Source organism: Dermochelys coriacea, chromosome 3 (genome assembly GCF_009764565.3).
Source record: "Dermochelys coriacea isolate rDerCor1 chromosome 3, rDerCor1.pri.v4, whole genome shotgun sequence".
NCBI lineage: Eukaryota > Metazoa > Chordata > Testudines > Dermochelyidae > Dermochelys > Dermochelys coriacea.
Genome location: NC_050070.1, coordinates 29,475,801 through 29,500,577, shown reverse-complemented (window position 1 = coordinate 29,500,577; position 24,777 = coordinate 29,475,801). Strand labels below are relative to the sequence as shown.

The 24,777-nt window shown below is 36.7% G+C and overlaps 1 protein-coding gene across 2 annotated transcripts in view; it reads right to left on the bottom strand.

The window, feature by feature from the left end:
* The window catches only part of ROCK2 (Rho associated coiled-coil containing protein kinase 2), a 160,427-nt gene that overhangs the window by 32,694 nt on the left and 102,956 nt on the right, over positions 1-24,777 (bottom strand). For both annotated transcript variants that reach the window (XM_038395924.2, XM_038395923.2), the window contains exons 8-28: positions 24,514-24,605; positions 23,507-23,666; positions 22,841-22,904; positions 22,283-22,294; positions 20,430-20,518; positions 19,848-19,896; positions 18,809-18,944; positions 18,579-18,670; positions 18,032-18,278; positions 16,940-17,046; positions 15,631-15,790; positions 13,880-14,040; positions 13,214-13,398; positions 11,813-11,882; positions 10,828-10,931; positions 10,531-10,717; positions 8,262-8,355; positions 8,060-8,154; positions 7,070-7,249; positions 6,627-6,795; positions 941-1,011 (exon numbers count right to left, since the gene is read on the bottom strand). In XM_038395924.2, the coding sequence (XP_038251852.1) occupies positions 941-1,011; positions 6,627-6,795; positions 7,070-7,249; positions 8,060-8,154; positions 8,262-8,355; positions 10,531-10,717; positions 10,828-10,931; positions 11,813-11,882; positions 13,214-13,398; positions 13,880-14,040; positions 15,631-15,790; positions 16,940-17,046; positions 18,032-18,278; positions 18,579-18,670; positions 18,809-18,944; positions 19,848-19,896; positions 20,430-20,518; positions 22,283-22,294; positions 22,841-22,904; positions 23,507-23,666; positions 24,514-24,605 (2,524 nt within the window). The remainder of the gene's footprint in view (positions 1-940; positions 1,012-6,626; positions 6,796-7,069; positions 7,250-8,059; positions 8,155-8,261; positions 8,356-10,530; positions 10,718-10,827; positions 10,932-11,812; positions 11,883-13,213; positions 13,399-13,879; positions 14,041-15,630; positions 15,791-16,939; positions 17,047-18,031; positions 18,279-18,578; positions 18,671-18,808; positions 18,945-19,847; positions 19,897-20,429; positions 20,519-22,282; positions 22,295-22,840; positions 22,905-23,506; positions 23,667-24,513; positions 24,606-24,777) is intronic.

Below are 24,777 nucleotides of genomic sequence, written 5' to 3'. Positions count from 1 at the left end.
AATTTTATTATTAAATAGTCAATAATAGCATGGTAGTTTGGGTCCACAATTTGAGCACAAAGTAAGTCATACTTTATATCACAATGACATAAAATTGTGATAATTTGGTAACAAACGACCTTTATATTTGTAAACATCTATTTTAAAAAAGATTAAACCCAATAGAACTGCTAACAAGATACAAAGCCTTTGGTTTCTATGTTATTAGTTTAATTTTGACTCAGATTGGTCCTGTTCACAGTGAACACGTGTCCCCTTCACAGAAATCACCACAGTTAGCACATTTGTTGGTAGTCTCAATAAAGGAGCCAAAGACTGAGTAGATAAGAAAAAACCTCCCACCCTAAAAGTTGTCCAGAATAGGCAGGTTGGTAGAGTAGGGGGAGAGAGCTGACACCACCACCACCTATTATATACCTGTTCTGTGTTTAAAAAAAAAAAAGACATCAGGGGAGCTTGAGATATACCACAGGCTGAAACATCACCAGTTCAGGGAAGACATCCAGTTCTTTATCTCCTACCTATCCTAGTGTGTTGTTGGGATCAGCACCTAGATGATGAGCAGTTGACTAAAGCTGAACCAAGGCAAAATTGAGGTGATGCCAGTAGGAAGAAGGAAACACCTGAACTCACCTCTTCCTCCCTTATCAAGGGCATCTGCCCTTGGATTATGTCAGTTCACAGACTTAGGATCCTGTTCGGACTCTTCGCTGCTAGATAACCAAACAGTAAATGGCAGTTGTGTAAAAAATGTCTAATCCCATCTGTACCCTGACCTAACAGACTCAGACCTGTCAATGGTGATCTGTGCATATACTATCTTCAAGACTGATTAGAGAACATATATGTAGGAAAGAAGTCACATATCTTTAAAAAGCTGCAACTAATACAAAATCTAGCAAATCTGTTAAGTAGAGGTCAATTTCTATATATTTCTCACCTTTTTCACCCATCCAAATTTCTTAGTGTTATTTCGGACAGGTAGTGATAGCCAACCCTCTAATCTTGATTCTGCAAATAAATATTAAAGTAAGTATTTAAACAACACACATTCATCTGAGACCAAAACGCATATGAAATAGCCTTTATTTAGAAAGAATAAGGCAGATATACAAATACCATAACCTGATAAGCAAAATGCCTTGCAACATTTATCACAGCAGATTTTTCAGGGTCAAAAAGCTGTATTGCACAGCCAATACTAGCAGATAATGCCACTCAAAAACTAGTCATTCAGACTAAGAAAAAAGAGCCAATGTCTAACTATAAAATTATGCTATCACACATTCTCTTTAGTAAAAATAAGACAAAGACATTTATGATTTTAAATGCCTATAATTATTTAACTATCAGCCTCCAGCCACTAAAATTGCTTGCGTGAAGACATTAGTACAGAATACACAACATTCAGTTTTAGGGAAAAAAACACCTTCTAAATATGAATACACATAAGCAAATACATATTTTAAAGACTGTATATTAAAGTTTGTATTTAATGCATACTACATATGTATATTTTTATTATACAAGGTCAATACATTTCCTCAAATATTAATTTACTGTGGGAGTTGCGGTGGGTTATAAATAAAATGAACTATTTTCCTGAGTAACAGCAATAGCTAAATCACAAGAGTGTTGGCATTATAATTAGAACTTCTTGCTCTACAATCTTTTCCTCAGAACCTGTGTAAATCACCACAGCTTTCTCACCAGTATCAGGTTTCAGAGTAGCAGCCGTGTTAGTCTGTATTCGCAAAAAGAAAAGGAGTACTTGTGGCATCTTAGAGACTAACAAATTTATTAGAGCATAAGCTTTCGTGAGCTACAGCTCACTTCATTGGATGCATTTGGTGGAAAATACAGAGGGGAGACCTATATACAAACACAGAGAACATGAAACAATGGGTTTATCATACACACTGTAAGGAGAGTGATCACTTAAGATGAGCCATCACCAGCAGCAGGGTGGGGAAAAGGAGGAAAACCTTTCATGGTGACAAGCAAGGTAGGCTATTTCCAGCAGTTAACAAGAACATCTGAGGAACAGTGGGGGGTGAGGTGGGGGGGGAGAAATAACATGGGGAAATAGTTTTACTTTGTGTAATGACTCATCCATTCCCAGTCTCTATTCAAGCCTAAGTTAATTGTATCCAGTTTATAAATTAATTCCAATTCAGCAGTCTCTCTTTGGAGTCTGGTTTTGAAGTTTTTTTGTTGAAGGATAGCCACTCTCGGGTCTGTAATCGAGTGAAAGGAGAGACTGAAGTGTTCTCCAACTGCTTTTTGAATGTTATAATTCTTGATGTCTGATTAGTGTCCATTTATTCTTTTACGTAGAGACTGTCCAGTTTGACCAATGTACATGGCAGAGGGGCATTGCTGGCACATGATGGCATATATCACATTGGTAGATGTGCAGGTGAACAAGCCTCTGATAGTGTGGCTGATGTGATTAGGCCCTATGATGGCGTCCCCTGAATAAATATGTGGACAGAGTTGGCAACGGGCTTTGTTGCAAGGATAGGTTCCTGGGTTAGTGGTTCTGTTGTGTGGTGTGTGGTTGCTGGGGCCTAATCACATCAGCCACACTATCAGAGGCTCGTTCACCTGCGCATCTAGCAATGTGATATATGCCATCATGTGCCAGCAATGCCCCTCTACCATGTACATTGGCCAAACTGGACAGTCTCTACGTAAAAGAATAAATGGACACAAATCAGACGTCAAGAATTATAACATTCAAAAAGCAGTTGGAGAACACTTCAATCTCTCTGGTCACTCGATCACAGACGTAAGAGTGGCTATACTTCAACAAAAAAACTTCAAAACCAGACTCCAAAGAGAGACTGCTGAATTGGAATTAATTTGCAAACTGGATACAATTAATTTAGGCTTGAATAGAGACTGGGAATGGATGAGTCATTACACAAAGTAAAACTATTTCCCCATGTTATTTCTCCCCCCCGCCCCACCCCCCACTGTTCCTCAGATGTTCTTGTTAACTGCTGGAAATGGCCTACCTTGCTTGTCACCATGAAAGGTTTTCCTCCTTCCCCCCCCGCTGCTGGTGATGGCTCATCTTAAGTGATCACTTTCCTTACAGTGTGTATGATAAAACCCATTGTTTCATGTTCTCTGTGTGTGTGTATATAAATCTCCCCTCTGTATTTTCCACCAAATGCATCCGATGAAGTGAGCTGTAGCTCACGAAAGCTTATGCTCAAATAAATTTTTTAGTCTCTAAGGTGCCACAAGTACTCCTTTTCTTTTCACCAGTAACAAGAAGTCACCTTTGGCTAACCCTTTTGCCTTTACTGCATTCAGTAAACTCTCACTGAACCACTTAATAAGAAATAGCTTTTGCCGCTAGTTTCACACAGTAGGAATATTTTATACCACCTTTTCTCTGAAGATTTCAAAGTGGCTTTACATACATTAAGCCTCAACATCTCAATTGTAATTTAATATTTGTTTTGTGGTAGAAGCCAAAGACCAATCAGGATCATGCTCTCACTGTGCTAGGCACTGTATCTACACACAAGATCCCCCTGCTCCTGCTTACAAACTACTTGAAGATAATAATTTGCCTCATTTGTGAGGTAAATAGTATTAGGCAGAACTGGTTACCCACAATAATTGCTTTCTGATTGTCTATATCAGAAGAGATCATCATACTCATAGATCTCTGCCTCTGCACAAAAACTCTACATTCAAAGTTCTAACACATTTGATTTTAACAAGGGCATCTTGTTTCAGCAGCCTATGCATGGAATGTAACATCCCCTGGCCCTGTAACCACCAGTTCCTTTTAAGCAGGTAGTGAAATCATTCCTATGTGTACAAATGGGAATTGAATACAAAGAGATAAACTTTTCAGAATCCTCAACATTGTAGACAGAAAGGTAGGAGAGAGGTTATCTAGTATGATATATACACTATCTTCAGAGTATATTTGTTTGTTTGCTGGTACCCTTAATGAGGATGCACATTTTAATACACACACCAAGTACGTGGGCAGCACTGCACATACATTTTGCCCCATATGTCTGGCTTGTTAGATTGTAATGAAACAATTTAAATCTTCATCACAGCATCACATGTGGCTCTTCAGGGCCCAACATATGACTTTTAATGGTCTCAGTGAGTTTGCCTGGAGCTACTCTCTCTGCCTGATATCAGGCAGAGCAAGCAGAATGCTAATCAAAAGAATGCTCCCCAGTGTAAAAAGAATGTATTCACTAAGAAGAAATATTCACATACTACTCTCCAACCTCTAAGAATTCAGCTTGAGGGGGAACAGAAAGTGAATCTTCCCATTTTACTGCTTCTGGGGGCTGTTCTCTACTAAGAGAACAGAAGAAGCAACAGGCAATTGTCCCTTGCCTGCTGTCAGTGCAGCTGCATAGTTTAAATACTCTTCATTCGATTTGCTGCTAAAACTGGCTCCACCCCAGTAATGGTTAAATGCTCTCCCTCCATAACTTTTCCCACATACAGGAATAAGAGAAAAACCGCTGATGAAAAATATTCAGCCACCTCCAGGAAAAGGAATTGGGAGGAGAAGCTGGGTTTGGCTGGGTCCCACCAAGAAATGCTCACGGAGTTTAAAAAATCTCTGTCAGCGGAGCTGCATAAGCATTCACCTGTTTCTGTTTTTGTGTATCCCTATAGAATGTTTCCCAGTAGCAGAAATATGAGAATCTAGTCTCTCTCCTCTTAAACCGCATCCTTAGTCTGGGGGCAGGTACAGGATGAGAATCTAGTTTCTCCTCAAACTGCATCCTTAGTCTGGGAGCAGCGACAAGACAGGAGAGTGCATATCTCCTAGAAAATCCCCCTCATGGCAGCTTAGATTTGCCTGTATGCTCAATGGACATGAACCATATTTTTTTTTATCTCAACAGGGCAATGTCCCAGCCCTGCCTTATTATCAGAAAGGCAACAGATATGATTTATTGAAGTCAATATATAATTAAACATTTCTTAAAGACAGCCTAATTTGGCCTGAACTCTGAAAGCCCTTGGATCTAACAAAGGTCCCAGGATAAAAGTATGGCGGTTATAACAGCAGCTAGAAAGAGAGACCAAAATCTAGTTTGTGTTTCTTTTATAAGGAACACCAGAACATAAAGAATCTACTTTCGTCCTTACCTCTGTGTGCTGATAATATTCCAAACTTAAATTTATCCTTATGTTGAAAGTTAGTGCATGTTTCAGTTAATCCATAATCAAAGAAATCTTTAGTCAGATATTAGATCCCACTATGTTAAAAAAACACCCTCACTTTAGTACTAGGAGGGTTGATTCATAGAGTATGTGTATATTCAAATATAATTAGTTCAAAATATGTAATATATATTTATAAAAAGAGTTATCTTTCACCACCAGCCTCAAATAATTATTTTCTTTTTGCTGCTGGAAAAGTAAATTTTGATAACTTGCTACTGCCTTTTATGCTGACAAGGATCCATAATGAACACACAAATCTTATGTATTAGGGGCCAATTTTTCAGAAACAACCTCCAAGTTTTTGGCATCTTAGTCATGTAACATCCAACTTTACACAAAGAATTTGGGCAAGCCAAAATTGGATTTGCACAGGCAAGTAGTAGCTGTACTCACAAAGTGAACTGCTAGATATTCAATTATTCAACTGGAGTAGTTAATTGCTCAACCGGAACAAATAGGTAAGGTTTTAGATACCCAAAAACTTTGAGATGCATAAAGTTAGGCACAGACACTGGATAAAGACTAGTTTGAACATAGGGCAATAAAATCACCTTACAAAAGATTTCTACAAAATGATTGTTTTTAAACTATAGGTCTGATCTGGTTGCAAACACTGAATATTTAGAAAAAAACAGGCCAATTCTTTGTTCATGCAACATTCTCTTTAGCATGTTCTGGATTACAACTCGTACTTCCAGTGCTTTTGAAAATAGTATATTAATGGTGTTAGTTATAAAAAAGGCCCAAAAGAAAAAGTTAGAACAAAATATAAGTGCACTAAATCATTTCAGGCATGTCACCTGTGCTATCAGATTCTGAAGGGCTGTGTACACAAGACAATGGTTCTTCCTCTGAGTCAGAATCAGAGTCGAGAAGCATGTGAGAACTGGAAGGCTTAGTGGCAATACTGACTGAGGTAGAAGAATGCTGGTAGGTAAGAGACATGGACTCCATAGTGTGGGATTGAGTGATATGGACTAAACACCCAGCACAAAGGAGGAAAAAGGACAGAAAAGTTAAAACAGAATCACTGACAAGAGAATATTAGTTTTTACATTTTATCATTTAATACAGTATTTACAAATGAACATATCAATTAAGAGGAAAAATAATTGTTAGTTCGAATGAGATACCAAATGTAATATTTTAATACTTAAACAATTGAAATGAACTTTTTTTAAACAATTTCAGAAGAACGAACGAAGTATAGTCAAAATAAAGATTGTTTTCAGTTAGTGTGTGGTTATTAAGTGCTATCAGATTACTGAAAAGGTACAAGGAAGTACAGAAAAAGCAAGGAAGTCACGGAAGCATAAGAATGTCATTTAATGATTTGATTTCCATGATAAAACACTATGAAACTGATAAAAATAGGAATATTAATACAAAAATCATACCAGGGAATCCATCATCTGCCTCAGCATCCCCAGGTCCACTGCCTATGCTGCTGCAGTCTAGGCCAATATGTATTGACTGGAGCTGTGAGCGAAGTTGTTCAATGTCGCTATCCTTGCTGTCAAGTGTCATCTGCAGTTCGATTCGTATCTGGCTCTCCTCTGCTATTTGCTGTGAAAATGATTTGAAAAGGTTTGCCTTTTAGTATTACTGTTGTACTCTATAATTTCTTATTTTTAGTATTTTCTTGGTGGAATGAGGACTTTACAACCAATCTTGAAATATACAACTATTTAATTTCTTTAGCTGAATCATCCCTAAGATATGGAAAAACGTATGTATAATAAATATAACATCTTGGAATAATTTTAAACTCAGATTCAATTTCTTAAACAAATTTAAGAACATTTTTATTGTTATTTATTGCTGCAAATTCACTTCTTACTGCCTGCATTTCATTGATCTCCTTCTGATATTTAATCATCATCTGGGTTAACTTTTCACGTTCAGATTTCAGTTCCATATGCAGTTTCCTATTCTCCTTTTCTTTCCTCCGCACATCAGTGTCAGCTCCACGTTTGACTGGATCCTTCCGATTCATGATCTCAGCCAACTTGTTTACAGCCTTAAAACAAAAAACAAAACAAAACACAGAACACATAATAAAGCCCCCATAGGTAAACAACAGTTACAAATAACGTCATCTCTCCAACCCATGATTAGCCTCTATTAAAATATTTTACCCATGAATTCAAAAATATGTGTGCATTTCCATCTAAATAAAATGCCAATTTAATTCTGTGGATCAATCAAGTATTGTAAAAATGATAATGACATTTCACTCTGGAACAAAGTACTTTTGTTCTTTTACATACTTTCTTTAGATAGCCCAGTTAGTTAGAAGCCAAATAAAACTCTGAATTGGAATGTCCAATATGGCTCTAGGATGCCCAGAGCACAATGCAGGAGCACAAAATCTGACACGAAGTCTAGTATCCAAACTTTGGCAGAGTTTATTACCAGATGTTTCAGGGAAAGATGAAAAACACAGAGGAAGATAATTCAGGGATGCTAACAATATAATTAAATCAAACTATGTCATAAGCAAAACACATGTTAAAACTAGCTTCTGAATCAAAATAAAGTATTTATCTGGATTAGGATTTATACTGGGCTAAATCACATTGGGACAAACTGTTTTATTCAAGTACCGTGAATCTACATTACAGGTCTGCACCCAAGATGTGCAAGTTTTCCTAATGTAATCTGATTTAGTAAAAATCTCTGAGGATATAAAAATTGTGTCCAGGCTTCAATGAGTGCATACAGCTGGTTTATAACAGAAAGCAATCATTCCATTTAAAAATGCTATCTGCTGACTGAACAATATATTATTCCAATTATCATGATAATCTGCTCATTCTTTTATACTTACCTGGGTTTTCAGTGTTCTCTCAGACAACAACTGCTTCTCAAACTGAGTTTTAATAATTGTTGTATTTGTTTCTTCCTCTTTTAGCCTTGCAATTTCTGCAACAAGGTAATAAGAAATCTGTAATGGCTAATTAGAGCATTAAGTGGTACACTTTTTGAGAACTAAATTCAAATTAAATTCAGGTTGTGCAGTGAACACTCACGTTCTTGGACTTCTTTCAGTTTATTATTCAATTCTTCTTTCTCATTAGCAAGATTAGCCACATCACTGGTTAGTGTCCTATTGGCTTCCTCCAGCTTAAAAAAATATTAAGTATATATTACCACACAACAAAAAGTAATGCAACAAATTTACTTCATTACTTAAAAGAAGGAAAATACATCAGAATGAGAAAAAGGTAAAAGAATAGAGGATTTGGAGAAATGGGAGGCACAGAGGAGAGAATGACCAAACAAAGATATGTGAAGGGCCGGGGGTGCGGAGGAGAGAGAGGGGAGGGAAATGAAAAATGTTGTAAAGATTGAGAGATATGGAAAAAAGGAACAGGAAGAGTCTGCCATCAAAATCAAGACACTAACAAGCTCAGGACTTGGCAGAATTCATGAAAAATTACAGCCATCTGGAAGTGAGAGACTTCAAAACAGAGAATATGCAGGTTTAAGTGCTGTATGGAGTTGAGAAGGCTTGGAATTGAAGACGGGGAAAGGAGCTCACTGCAGCAAATATTTAGAATGAAAAGGAACTAAAGGAGAGCCTGCTGAAAGAGAGGGCAGGGATATAAGCTGAGTCAGAGAAGCACAAGCACAGAGCTGAAGATAATCATATACTGAAGTGAATTTCTTGCAAGACAGAGCAGGCATTCCATAGACAATTGAAGGAAAGGGTTAAGTTTAAGACTGGTAAGGACAGAAGAGCATATGGTTATGAATAATCAGGGTTAATTCAGATTTCAGAGATGTGGAGGAGGTGGCAGATTTTAGATAATGATCTGTGAGAGCTGGAGAGAGGTGATAGAACTGATGTTCAGAAGGTTTGTGTAATAAGAAGGGCAGGTGAGGGGAAAAGAGAGACCCACGTGAGGAACACAGTGGAGGTGAAGATCCAGAAGATGTGTGTGGAAGCCAGGGATTGAAAATGAAGAAACATTTCAAGGAAGGAAAAGAGGTAGTGATGCCAGTTAATGATGGAATCAACAGCAGTTGATGGAAAATGCAGACCACATGCTTACTGATTAACAGAGATGAAGTGGGTTATAGCTCCACATTTTGGGATGTGACTAAGAATTAATGAGACACTGCAAGAAAGTCAGCTCTTAATTGAGAGTGCTGGCAGCTTCAGCTGCTTCTTGCTTTCTAGAGGACCTGAAGGGCAGAGAGGGTGACCTGTATATATATGTTTAGCACATTAGGATCAGGGGATATAGAATTGGCATCTTTTCTCTAGAACTAGCTAATAGATCTGTATCCCTCCCAGGCTGTTTATAGCTAAGTTTTAGTCACAGGTATTTTTAGTATAAGTCATGGACAGGTCACAGGCAGAATTCGCAGCCCGTGACCTGTCCATGACTTCTACTATATACCCCTAACAAAAACTTGGGCCAGGGGCCGCAGGTGCTCAGGGGAGAATAGGTGCTGGGGGTGGAGGGAGGGTTGGTGGGGCTGGTAGGCTCCCTGCACTGCTCCAATGGGAGCTGTGTGGGCAGTGCCTGCAGGCAGGGGCAGTGCCCCCTGGCCCCTCCGCCTAGGAGCTCCAGGGACATGCAAGCCGCTTCCGGGGTAAGCACCGGCCCGCACCCCAACCCCCTGCCACAGTCCTGAACTCCTCCCACACCCAAACTACTGCTGCTTTGGGGGGGGGGGGGGAGTGAGAAACGATATGGTGGCCCAAGACTGCCCCAGCAACAGCCCATGCGGCTGGCCCAGGGACTGTCCGAGCTGCTTGGGCAGCCCTGGAACCAACCGCTGCAGAATCCCTCCAGCCACAAATCCCTTCTAGCCAAAGGAATCAACTCCTAGGATGTCATGTTTCAGAACAACTAGGAATTTTTATGGCCGAACTATACACATCTGAAATATGATTTAGAATGGAAAATGTGACATAACTATACCATCATATACAGATTTTTATATACAACTGAATATATATACATTCTCAGTTTTGTTTCCATAGGTCCAAAGTATGGAAATAACTATTTTTTCATCCAGATGTGAAAAATATGTAAACAGAAAATGTTCCTCGGTATTTGTAATGATTTCTAAATTTCAATTAAACAGTATTAACCATGTAATGGCTTTTAAAAGAAGAAATTCATGATCTCATACTGCTTTCCTCTAGTCTACTTTAACAAAAATCCAAAAATCTTTCAAGCTGTGTATTTCTGTAAGCCTCCAAATGTATCTTTGTTATAATGATTAAAGAACTTATAGCATGCACAAAAATATACCACAGGAGTTATGATGCAGATTACTCACAGATCCTATGGTAGCATCTTTCTCAGTAAGTTCTTGCTTATGCCTAGCCATCATCTCTTTAATCTCCAATTCTTTCATGATCTTCTCTTTTTCCAAATCAGAGTACTGTTCTTCAGCAATGGAGCGAGCAAGTTGCTCTGAATCAGCTTTTGTCAAAGTTATCTCAAGTTGTGCAGCCAGGGAGTCTCTACAAATTATTGAAAAATTAATTAGTTCAAAAACTATATGAAAACCTTTTCCAACTGAAGTAAATATCCTGATTTTCTGTACATATACAAATAAGCATCAAACCCTCACCTCTCATCTTGCAACTCCTGTATCTTTTGCTGCATTTCTTTACAAAGTTTGTTTTTTTCTTCACATTCCTCTTTAAGCTCACGAACTTGGGTCTTATACAAAGTCTAGAATTTGAAACAAAGAAAAGGAAAGAAAAAGGACTTGCATATTCTAGCTGATAGGGTATGTGAATGAATGAGACAAGATCATGTTAAATCAAAAATCCTTTAATACAGCAAGAGACCAAGCACAGCAGTGTTGTGTCTCTTCTAGGCAGCAATACTCCAAAACAGTTTCTTTCACCTTCAATGCATGCACCCTCTCAAAGAACCCCCTTTATCACCACCCTCCTGAAACCCAGCTAGTGGGAAAACGTGAACCCATTGAAATCCCCCCCAGCCACCCATACATTCATCCATAAATGTGGTGTGCTGTCCTCACACGATTAGAAGTTCGAAAGTATGTATGCATGTACAATTTATACTACACACATCCACGCTTTTTGATTTTTTTTTTGTATTGCAACATAACTCATTAAAAATACTTTAGAAATTTGTTTTTAGAGTGGTTTGCAAAAAGTAGCCTTTCCAAATCTATAATATTAAGACAGTTCTTCATAAGCTATCATGTCCATTTAATGGAAACATAACTAACGATCAAGAATTATTTATCTGTTCATGTAAAAAGTTGATCTCCCACAGAAATACATCTTTTTATAAAGATTGTTATTATTTTAAGCGGGCAAATAAGTCATTGCAAATTAGTTACATGACAAATTGAATCCTTTTTTTTCTGTTTACGCATTGCTGTGACAGATCCTACTTTTGCACAAGTATTTGCAGAGTAGTTTATGAGAACAAATTTCAGACTACATGAACGTTTGCAGACTGTTCTTTAAAAAGTATTTGCAAGTCACTTTCTGAGATGCAACTGTTCATCTAACTTAGATGGTACTGTTTCTGCTCCTTAAAGAGTGGATTGGTAAAACAAAAACTACAATACATACTGAGAAATATTGTTCAGCTTCAAGCTGGTCTTGAAGCTCTTTCATTTGTCCATCTGCATCCTGACGTTCTCTGTAAAGTCACAAAACAGTGCTTGTAAGCAAAATTTGTGAAGATATTCCAAACAACTACATAAGCATAGAAGGCTGTGTGCATGCAAACACATCTGTAAAACTCTCTTATATCTTAGCATCCCCTGATCAAAGTACGGTCGTCTATACCAAATCCTGAGGGATCTTCTGTCCCCCAGGTCTCTCTTGTTCCCCTATTCTCCCTGGACAGCTACGAATAAATACTGTGCTCTCTTCTGATCTGGAAAGGTTAGTAAACAGCCTTTTAAACTGACAGTATTGTTACATGGGCTAGCCAACAAGAGACATTACAAAAGCAAATAGTCACTGGCCTCTTCTCTCATCTCCATGCAGGACATCAATAAAGTGACAATCCGAGCTCCAAAATCTCAGGTAGTCAGAGTCGCAAGATGGACCTTGAACGTTAATTTAGTGCTCTTTATAGTGCAGATTTTTTTAAACACACCCATTATTAAAGCAGCTCATTCAATCACTAGTCAGCACTTCTGAATAATAGTAATACTTTGCACTTCTTCCATCAGAGGACCTCAAGAGTGCTTTACCAATGGCAGTGAATTAGACCAGAAGAGCCTCCACAAAACTCATTTTATAGATGGAATAAAAATGAGATCTTTCTAACACCTACATTAGTCTTGCCTTTTCAGCCACAAGACCATTCTTGCTCCAGATAACATACATTGCTAATTACAGAGAGCAACAAATCTCATATTCCCAATTTGTTTTTTAGTATCATCATAAAAGATTTATTTTAATTAGTGGTAACTGATTAGTGTTTGTAAGTCGCACTGAAGATGAAGTTACTAAGTGCTAAGACTATTATCTCATTTTTAGCTGCAAATTTAGAGGTGCGCAATCATTTTAGTCTGATTCCAATGTAGACTCTTCGGGAAAGCTAATTCTAATCAGCTTTTCATTTCACTCAAATCTTAACATGATCCTTTATGCCTTCACACAATCTATTTTTTGAAAACAGCATTTCAGAGTAGCTTTCTATTGAATCTACAGGTGTAACTCATGTGGTCAGGAATTTTTTTTTCTTTTTTGTAAGCTCTTGGGGGCAGCAACCGTCTCTTAGCATTTGTTTGTACAGAGCCTATTACAATAAGGTCCCAATCTCTGCCACGGCCGTTAGATACTACTATAGCATAAACAACGGCAATCAACCATCAGGAGTGTCTATGATACGATTGATTTTATATAATCAGGATTTTATATACATACGGCTCTCAAATTTTGCATAAGTAAGATAAAAATACAACTGAATTTTTAAAATTAAAGAATTAAATAAATCTGTGATGCAACTCTACTTACTTGCGGAGTTCATTATTTTGCTTTTCCAAGCTCAGTTTGATTTCCAGGAGATGGTTATTCTCTTGTTTTAGCTGTTTCTCTGACATTTTCAATGTGTTGACTTGTTGTGTTTGCATCTTCAGGTCATTCTGCGTGAGGCAGCGCTTTTGTGTTTCCTGTTCTATTTTTAATGTCAAGTTTTTAACCTGAAAAAACAAATTAATATTTTTTGTTTTGTTACATCAGAGGAATATAACGGACCCATACAGTAAGGAACTCTAAACAATATTTACATTTGCACTGATTCTCTATTGTTTTTATTGTATTAACTATTGTACAGCTCAAAAATGTCTTTTTTGGATATAAAGATTATTCTATAGCTAAAATTATCTCTAAGAAGAATAAGCAAGTTTTTCACCCTAATATTACAGAATTTTACATTCCACATAACAAATTTTTTAAGTTTGTCACAACATTGAAAAACTTCAGAAAATTAAACTTTACACTGTAAGGAAACCTTCCTGCAACCTACAGAAGTGAGTGTGGAGATATACTTACTATTATTTTCATTTGTAAAGATTTACAGATACTGCCCATAATCAGGAAATTTAATACTTTTAAAACTGGAACAAATTTTACAATATCCAGAAAGTTCCAATTCAGACTACTTATATAATTGCTACTTACATCTTCATTTAGTTTATCCTTTTGTTTAAGCAGCTCGTTTATTTTCTGTTGCGACTGTTTGAGATCACAGTCCAACATAGAACACCGTTTTTCAATTTCTAACAAGCAGTTTTCTACTTTTTGCTTTGAAGCTCTCTCCTCCAACAGCTTCTTTTCCATTTCTGTGAAATAAGAGAATTTAAATGTGAAGTCAGTCAGAGTTGTGGGTGCTCAGACCTTCTGAAAATAAGGACACTTATTTAGGTGCCTAGCTGTGGCCAAAATTTTAAACTTGGGTGCCTACAATTTAACATACTTTGGATTCATGTGGGATGAAAGGCACTAGATGGCATGACAAACTGATGATAAAATTATGAGACACACAAAGGTGAGTGACTTAATATCTTTTACAGGACCACCTTCTGTTGAGAGATATGGTTTTGTGCTTATATAGAGCTCTTCTTCAGGATGTGGGTCTAGGATCCTTAGAAAACAGATAGCCATTTTCCCACCAACAATGCTTCAAAGCCTTGACAACTTTAACAGAAGGATCCGGAGTTAGAATTGATGAAGAGCCCGACATTCTGGAACCTTTAGTAAGCAAGCTTCTTGGAGAAAGCCACAGGCACCAAACCTAGTCTCTTAGGCTTTGCATCTGATGACCACCCAAGAACCAGAGGGTTTAGCAGCTAGAGCTTCCTTAAAGGAAGTACCTGGAGCCTATTCTGCCCCTTTTTGAACAGTCTGGGCATGAAAGTCCAGCAAATGAAACACACAGAAGGAGAATGACCTTCCCCCAAGGACTTCAGGCACCTAATATGTCCTCCCAGTGTTGGGCAACCAGATGAGCACAAAGCATGTCTCTTAAATCCCGTTTCTTTTTCTTTGGTTCTGCCATAACACAGAATCAAACCTACCAACTCTACAAAGCCATCTACACTTATTACTATACTTAATGACAGGTTTCAGAGTAGCAGCCGTGTTAGTCTGTATTCGCAAAAAGAAAAGGAGTAGTTGTGGCACCTTAGTCTCTAAGGTGCCACAAGTACTCCTTTTCTTTTTACTATACTTAAATTACACTACACACTAAAAACAACCACCACAAAAATTACCAAAGGTATGCTCAATGGAGAAAAACCCCTGGATCTGAATGGATCAGAGCAGTTCATTTCCATTTAGCATAGCAGTTGAAAGGAACTGAGATGGTAGAGGACCCCCAGCATTCCCTTATATGGCCTCATGCTCAGAATGTTCAAAAACACTGAAGGGAAGCATAGGAGAGGGCGTACAACTGTCCCGATGAATACTGCTTGGAGACGGTTCTACCGTTAGGCACCAACAGGCCTATAAGTGGGAATACGCAGAGCCATTCAAAGAGGTTAATGTACATGACATGGAGTGACTGCCTGTACTAAAATCCTTTTATTTATCCCCAGAATAGCTACCAATAGGGCAGTGCATGAATCCTTAAATCATTCCACCAATGTACCTTAACCCTAACATGCAGGAGAGTATAATTCAAACAGCATCTGCATTCAAACCTTGGCCACTCTTGGGATGGTTAAATGGGGGTGGGGAGAACTGTGCCAAATGTGATTACTTTACGTGATCTGAGCAACTCTAGAATTTTTAATTTATATACAAAACTCTTGAATCAGCTTCCTAACGTGATTCAGAAGTGTATAATCTTATAAATTTCAACTTCACAATTAGCATTATAAAACTTATATTATCTAGGTTACATAATTTTAAAATTAAGATTGTATGCATACCTTTCATGGCTTCAGACTTGGCTTCCTCAATAGATTCATAGATTTTATTCTTGTCTGCTAATCGTGCTTTTGTGGCTTTATGTTCAGCTTCTTCTTGTTCCAGGTTCTGCTGCATAACCTTGAGTTTATATGTCATATCTATTTCCATGTTGCTCTTCTCCTGTTGAAGTTATAGGAAAAAGGAAATTGACTTATTTGACAAAACAGTTACTCTTGACTGCAAACTAAGGCTAACATAGTTACGATTAGTAGTACTATGGAGCATGACTAAAAGGCAATACACTAACAGAAGAAGACATAGTCCATGCTCTAAGGAGCTTACAATTTAAGACATCAGTCCTGCAATTGTTTTAGTGTGGGCACAAAGAGGCACTGCACGGTTGCAATGGTACTCCTGTGTGTAAGAAATTATTGGATTGAGGCTTAAAAAGGGAGTACTATGTCAAGTTAACTATGGTTCAAAATTTAGGATTTGTGAAAGCAAGATTTTATAGGTTTCAGAGTAGCAGCCGTGCTAGTGCGTATTCGCAAAAAGATTTTATAAAACTTAATACCAATAGAAAAGTTTTTCATAGATTTGCTACTAACAACAGTTTGTTTTCTTTAAAATTTCTGCTTTAAAAGAAATTTGTACGGAACTGTAGCTTTACATGGCACTTTACAGAGAAAGAAAATAACACGGTTCCTGACTAGCAGACTGTAATCTAAGTGAGAAAAACACAGAACAGACACAGAGAAAAGGTAGCCAATATGAAAGCAAAGAAACATAGTGTAAATCACATTCTATAATGCAACAAGTAAAAAAACTCTACGCTTCAGCAAGTTCCGATTTTTCAATGGGGACTAAAATAACCTTGTGCACAATAAAGCCTACACAATAGAGCATCCCTATAACATCTAATCTGCTATGGGCAATCTTTCAACATGTTGCACAGGGAGCTTTCTAAGCAATCTGTGCAACACACCAAGAATAAATTCCTCTAATACACTAAGGTCGATTGACAGACCGTGTCTAAGATTTCCAAAGGGGTCCGCACCTCCATTCAAAAATTTTTAGGGGTCCACAAATGAGAAAAGATTGAAAACCACGGCTCTAAGATATTCCTCTATCTTAAAAATACATTTACTGATTTCCTATACATGCTGAAAATTATTTAAATAGAAAATTTAGGAAAAAAAGTTACCAATTCATGTAACTACCATGGAGTTTCAATCTGATGCAGTTTAGTTTCCATTAATGCCATCATTTTATATTCTACCTTTTATACTGCAAACCAAGTATACATTCTACTCTAACGTGTGCAGTTACCTTTTCCAAATCTGTGAACCTCTCTTGCAATTGTCTCTTCTCCACTTCTGCTTTGGCTAATGCACTCTTTCCATTTTTTACTTCTTCTTCTAGGCTAGATATTCGACCTAAAAATATCCAAAACAACCACCAGTCAGAAAAAAAGTTAGCAATAAAAAGAAAAAAAAGGTAGCTACAAAAGTTAAAACAAATACTGTGACAAAGCTCTGTCCTTGCCTCCGTGGGTCCCGCATTTCCTGGCGGATTTCGCTAGCCTCAGAGGCTCACTGTGACCCTCCACGTAACCCTTCTTTCTCTAGAGACAAGGATCACAGTCTACTGAGTCATTTTCAACATAAGCCAGTGAGGGAAGTGAGGAGAAGTTATCGTTCCTTGCACAGTCTCTGTTGTTTCCCAGCCTCAGTGATTAATCGGGGGCAAAGGTGGGGGAGGGGCCTACCCTCTACTCCGGGCTCCAGCCCAGGGACCCTAATAGTATCAGCTATGGTAGCTGACCTTTTAGAAACATGACACATACAATTCCCTGGGCTACTTTCCCCACAGCAGCCCTCACTTCCTCAAGCTCCACTTCACCCTTACCTCAGGGTCTCTTTCCTTGTGCCTGATATGGTGTGTACTACTCAGCCTCTCCAACCGCACAACTTCTTCCCACAGCTCCTGACATGCACACCCACCTGACTGACTGGGAGGCTTTTAACTAGTTTCAGCCAGCCCCTGATTGGCTTCAGGTGTCCCAATCAACCTAGCCTTCTCCCTGCCTTCTGGAAAGTTCTTAATTGGCCCCCGGTGTCTTAATTGACCTGGAGCAGCTGCCATTTCACTTATCCTGGTACCAGGGATTTGTTTAGCCTGGTGCTAATATATCTATCTCCCACTACTCTTCCATAGCCATCTGGCCTTGCCCTGTCACAATACATTCACATTTAATAGGTATTAGCAACATTTTACATCTACTGATACAATTTTATTAAGAAAAGATACAATTGACTTGGACAATTTATTAAAATTAGTTACAATTCCCAGATCAAATAATTACACTATACTCTTTTGTATTTCTGAAACGCGAATTAATGTAGACATTTGCTGTAATACCTTGTAGATCGCTGATAATCTCTGACCCGTGACTTCGATCTCTTCTTTCAGATTCTAGTGCTGACTGAAGATTGATGAAGTCCTTCTCAAGTTTTAGTTTAGCATTCTCAAGCATGCAGTTTTTATCTTGTAATTCTCGATTATTAGCTTCCAACTGCTGGATTTGCTTTGTACTTTCCGTGTGGTTCTTCCTTAACCTGGCTGCAGTATCAGACTCTGTGCGTAGCAAAGCATTGGCCTCATCCAGCTATTGATTAATAAATGCACATTTTAGACAATTAAAATGAAAAACAGCATCTCCATTACAAATCAATCATCAATTTATGGACTTAAGGAAAAGGAAAAATATGAAAATATTTTCTAACATTACATTAGTAAACCAACATTTCATATTAAAGAGCAACTTCTGTAACTTCTTGCAATTTTCTTCTGCTATATAGGAATCCTGAACTTCAGTAACCCATTACAACGACTTTAAATTAACACACACACACACACACACACACACACACACACACACACACACACACACAGAAATACAACTTGCCTGTCTTTGCAGCTGATTGATTTTCTCATTTGATATCTGAGAGTTTTGATTTCTCCTTTTCAAATCTTCCAGCTGGTCTTTCAAACTGTTAACTATAATAAAATAATCATATGTGACCTCCATCACACACTGATTCACAATCTTTAAACAGATCTTACCAACAAAACAACAGTTCTGTTTTCTTATGTTAAAATCCCTGTGTACCACATTTAAGATTCTGATCCACATACCATCATTTTCCAAATTGCGTTTTTTATCTGCTTCATGTTCTGCTTTCCGCTGGTATTCTGCATTCTTGTGCTGAAGAAGAGCTTTCTCTCTTTCTAATTGCCTTAATGCAGATTCTACATTCTTCCTTGATGTTACCTGGAGATAATTATAGTTAAGTTCAAATAAAATACACAGAACCATGGTATTACTTTAAAGTTATAAAGGATAGCTCATAGATTCCAATTAACTTACAAATATACAAAAATGTATTACATCTGCTTGCTGTATACACACACCGTAACACTTAACAGCTGTGTTTGTATATAACTGTAGAACAATATACAATTAGCAAATAACTATATAATTATACAATTCTATTTCTAAGGAATCTGGGTAGTCAGGAGATCAGCAAAGGATATAACACCAGTTCAAATCCACTCCAGACTGGCAGTGCCCGAAAGCGGTTACCGTATGAAGTCTGTTGATAGTCTATGTTAAATGATTGTGTGGGCTTCTGTCTAGTTTCCAGTGAACAAGTATGCAATGACCAAGCAGCATCAGCAAAACTGGCAGACTCAGCAGCAAAACCAATGATTAAATGGGCATGAGAACTAAGCTATATTCATCCCCTCCAGAGGTGGTCCCTGAACTTCAGGGTTGAGGCACAAGGATGGGGGGCAGTAGAGGGATGCTTGAACTGCCACTACCTGTTATCTGCTCTATGGAGGGAATATTTCAGCCTTCAACAGTATCAACCCTGCATCTTTAACTGGAATTCAATTCACACATGCTATTTCTCTACAAATTATTAACTAAAGAACGAGACCTAGTAAACATGATTCTGGAATCAATTAAATAATGTAGGAATCACTCTACTCTCCTCTTGCCAAGATATTGCAATAGTGGCAGCATATTTATGCTAGGATATACTGATAGAACATAAACTCATGTTCTTGTGCCATAGTTCCATTGTTACTTAAAAGTTAGTGTATCCTGAGAAACGTAAACATACCTAAAACATGTAAGAACACTTAAGCAATAGAAAATACACTGATTTACCTCTTCATCTAGTTCTTTCACTGTCTTCTCTAAACGAGCATTAACAGACCTGAGGAATATGAAAACAATTAGAATAAAAGCAAGCATTGGTTATAATGAAAAACAGAACAACATGGATGTGTCTTGTGAATCCTGCTTTAAGCAACCACACAAGCACCAAGAAAAAAATAATTTGTCCAGTAGAGGCGATCTTCTCCAAAGACAAAACAAAAAGATGGTCAGGGATGCAACTCCATGATCCAGGTATCCCTAAACCTCTGACTACCAGAAGCTGGGACTGGACTACATGGGATGGATCATTGCCCTGTTTTGTTCCTTACCTCTGAAGCATCTGTCACTGACCACTGTCGGAAGACAGCCTACTGGGCTAAATGGACCACTGGCCTGACCCAGTACGACCACTGTTATGTTCTAAAAGTAGCGGTAGTCATATGGGGCTAACAAATTGGCTGTTTAAAAGGAGATTTTCTTAGTGGAGCTGGGATCCCTTAAGTATGCTTTTAATTGTATTTCAAGTTTTTAAAATGGAAAATTAAAAAAAGTTTGGCATAAATATTCCAAATATAAACCACTAACTCTTACCTGCATTTCTGTTCTAATTCATCTTTGGCTTGTATTTCATTACTGAGTTGTTCTTCTAATTTGCTCATTTTTTTCTGAAACTGTGCAAACTGTCAGAAAAAGTATGGTCCACATATAAAATATTATCACGTAAAAATGAGTGTAGTTCAGTTAAATAACCAAGACAGATAAGCAATGAAAATCAATATAATCTTACAATTTGATGGGAACAGAACATTATTTCTCAACCAGCCACCACTATTGGATTACTGGGAATTAAAGTTACTTCTCTGCAAGATATTAACGCTCATGAAGATTCTTCATGAAGATATCCATAGAAACAAAACTTGTTGCATACAATATTAAAATAAATCTATCCATCACAGTATTATGTGCTGCAGATGGTGAACCACAAAAGCTCCACAGGAATAGAATGTTGTTTCTGGCCCTCTCCTTTATTCTCTCTAACCCCAACTTTTGAGAGCAGATTCTTTGGATTAGTCTCTCCAAAAAAAACTATATCGAGCATATGACCAAAATGGATGACATTTTAAGAATGCCTCTGAGCATGCTCAGGTAGAACACATCATGAAAGAAGGTGAGAATTTCTTAGTCTAACACTTGCACAGAACCTAACTTGTCCCCATTACATTTTGGAAAACTCCGTATTGCCAATTCCCAACATTCTAAAACCATTCGTCAATACACAAAAATTCATGAGACTGGATTAAAAATCATAAATTTAGGAGTTTTTAATTGCCTTCTGGGCTTCTGAGTCTATAGGTTTTCAAACTTTTTTCTGCAAACATAAGGGGAAGAAACATTTAAAAAAAAACCCAAAATTTGAGATGGTCACAATTACATGACTATAGGAGCTGGGGCATTAAGAAAAACATAAAATATGGTGATGTGATATTATAAAAATTACAAGAATTGGCAACACAAATATAGCATTTTATCAATCCTTTGTATTTTACAAATCAGAAATATAGAAAATAAAATATTTTCTATTGAAACATACGATTGAAGGGACTATGTCACATATGCTTGGCTCTAAAACTACTGGAAGAATTCAGCAGATACTGCATGCAATTTTAAATGGCAATAGCTTCCTTTTAAAGAACACCACAAACTCCTAATCTGCACAGTATGATGGAAAGGAAGTACAAAAGCACAGGATGTATTTATTTTTATGTTTGCCGATGCATGGCATGAGCTTTTTCCACAGCTGTTTTTAAAGGTTTAAAAATTACCAACTCTCACAATTTTAAATTAATGGCATAATCCCTTTGATTTAGTAAGAGAGGGCTAAGATCAATAATGGTTAGTATATTTATTTATTTTGATATACACAAAAATCCTATCAGACTTTCTGCCATCTTAGTGAATAAACTCAGTTGGCAATCCACAAATACTGAATAAACCTTCCTGCTTCAAAACTAACTCCTACTGAGGGTCAGTTTTATGCTCATAACCATTCCTTCACCAGTACTGTGTGAAAATTTACTTTTCATGCCCTGGACAAATTAGCAGTGAATCACTTAGATGTGGAGCCAAAATCTACAACATTCCCTGGAACAAAATCTTTTGTGGTGAACAGAGCCTTACACGTTTATTTGCAAAATAAATTCTGGTTGCCAAATAGGAATTAAAGGTAACTATAGTATAAATCTGAACGAATATTAACCTTATTTCACTTATAACTAACTGTAGGCTCTTTCTTAAAAGCAATTTACAAGTTCTTTTATTCATAAACAAATTAATCTACTGTTAACAGTTTACTGGGATAAACCTTTAAGATCTATTACTTCATGCTGACAAAAAAATAACTTAGCTATCTTAATTTCTTTCATGATTTAAAATAATGCACTTACCTCTTTGCTGTCCTATAAAAAGAAGAAAACATTTTTTTTAATCGTGAGCATTAAAAAGGCAAAACAGGAAACATTTCCTACAAATCTTTTTTTTTTTAAATGGTCTCACCATGCTTAATAAAATTTCAGACTTAGAATATTTTATACTTTGAAGGTCATCTTGGAATCTAATCATGTTTTAATTACAAAATGTTAAAGAATTTACAAATATTTGTTTTATTAGAACTAATATTCTCTACTACAGGAAATACATTTTCAATGGTTGCAGAAATTTATACAAATGTTAATACACCTTTTTAAATTTCTAAATTAAACTAATACTATATAAACACAATCCTTTCATCTAAAATGTATACTGCACAATTTCATGTAGTAGTTTGACATTTTCATGTTTACAGATGGAATCTCTGTCAGTAATTATACAGAAATATTCTAACATTAAGCAATACAAATTAACTATTCATAACTGAATATTGTTTAAATCCACTGTGCAAGTCTTAACAGACAGCAAAATAATTTAAACATACATTAATGTTTATTTAAAAAAAAGGTACTTACCTCATTTTTCCTGGATTGCATGGATTCATTTTCTCTACAAGACTGAGGAGAGTCACTTAGCAACCTGTCAGAAAAAACCCAACTCTTATTCAAGTTTTCAACAACTCTAGCAACCATGCCAATCAACTCATTTTAATCAATTCTCTCAAGTCTTAACCTCTGCTAGGCTATTCTCCGAATGAAGCCATTTTTATTCAGTATGAGTTTTCATTTGAATGTTCTCTTGGCCAAAGTAAACGTTCAGACTTTTTCAGTTCAACACAAGTTTCTAATGTTTAAATGAATACTTACAATAGGTCTATAATTATTTAGACAATACACATGATTAAATGTAAATTCAACATAAATAGTAATGAAAAGAAACAGCCCTAACACAATGTATGTCCTAGTTGTATACTTTTTTCTAAAATTAGCTAATCCAAAAATCCAGTATATATGCTGGAGTACAATAGCAATTTTATAAATTACTACATAAAAATTAGAAAATTCCAAAAATTGGCATATTTTGATAAATCCAATTTAAACTCCGCATTTCACATATTCAACAAGGAACAGAACTATATTATAGTGTAAAATTAGCTGTGTGTTTAAAGCAAAAGGAGAGGAATGTAATAAAATAATTTTCAACTGTATTTGACAAGATGCACATTAAAATACATCACATACAGATTCTCTCGATAGTAGGTAAATCCTATAAAAGGCAGCTGGTTTCCCACAAAGGCTTTGGGGATTGGAAAGGTTTCCACATCTCCTTTGTCATCCTCAATGTCATCAAAATTACTGCTGTCTATGTCACTGCTAAGCTCAGGTACAACAGGAGCAGCAGCTACAAAGGAAAAAATGGTCAGCTTCATGGTAAGATTCAACATTCTGTTGTGGATATATCAATACACTATATAATGAAAGGTAAATATGGCACACAGTAATTTCATCTAATTTAATTTATATTATTTATCACATAGCAAATCCATTAATATCTTTGGATTAATAAAATAATTTTCTTTCCACACCCACATCTGACAAAGTAAATGTTTTGAACTGATCTGTTACCATGCAATACAAAGAAAATCGTTTTAAAAAATCAGTTTGCCGAAGCAGGCAGTTTTTATTGCATAAAACATACATTTTCTAAAGCATTCAGATTTAGGTCAGATATTTAATCCCAATTTTACCTTAACTATATGAATAAGCTTCAATAAGTGTGTCTGATTACTGAAGTTTTGATCAAATAGTAAACTAAAACAGCTAAATTTTTGCCAGAGGCAATTAAGTTCTATGAACTTAAATGATTCTAAGTGGTAGGTTAGACAGTACTCGTACAACTTCAGGAGGTAAGCAAGTTAGGAAAGTACAACTGACTATGTAGCCATTTGTTAAAAAAAATAAAAGATCAAACTCTGTTGTTCAAACAAATGTGCTCTCTCTGTATTTACAGCATGGCAAAAAGGGGGGGGGGTATTTACAAACCCATATTGACATTTATTTTATTATAAACAAGAACAATAGTAAGAAAAACAGCCTATGTGACATCCCTTGAGACCCAAAAAAATTACTGTACAAAACTGTTATGTGAATATTTTAAGTGTTTTACCTTTTTAATTCCATGCTGTTAAAACAGTAGCTGTTTATGCAAATATTGAATATATTCAAAATATAAACTACGGTTTACTTACTCTCTCGAATGTTATCCCAGTTCCATTGATCACTCTTAAAGAAAGGGTGCTGTTTAATTTCTTCTACACCATTTCTCCCAAGTCGCACCTCCCTAAACATAGTAATTAACCCAATTTCACATTAGAAAAATCAGTACTCCATTTTTGTTAAGTAACTTGTGACTGCGCTTAAGTGCACAGAGACTTTAAACAAAATTAAGGTTCAAAGAGATATGGACAGTCAATGTAATTCAGGCGAACTTTAATTAAAACCAAATCATCTGT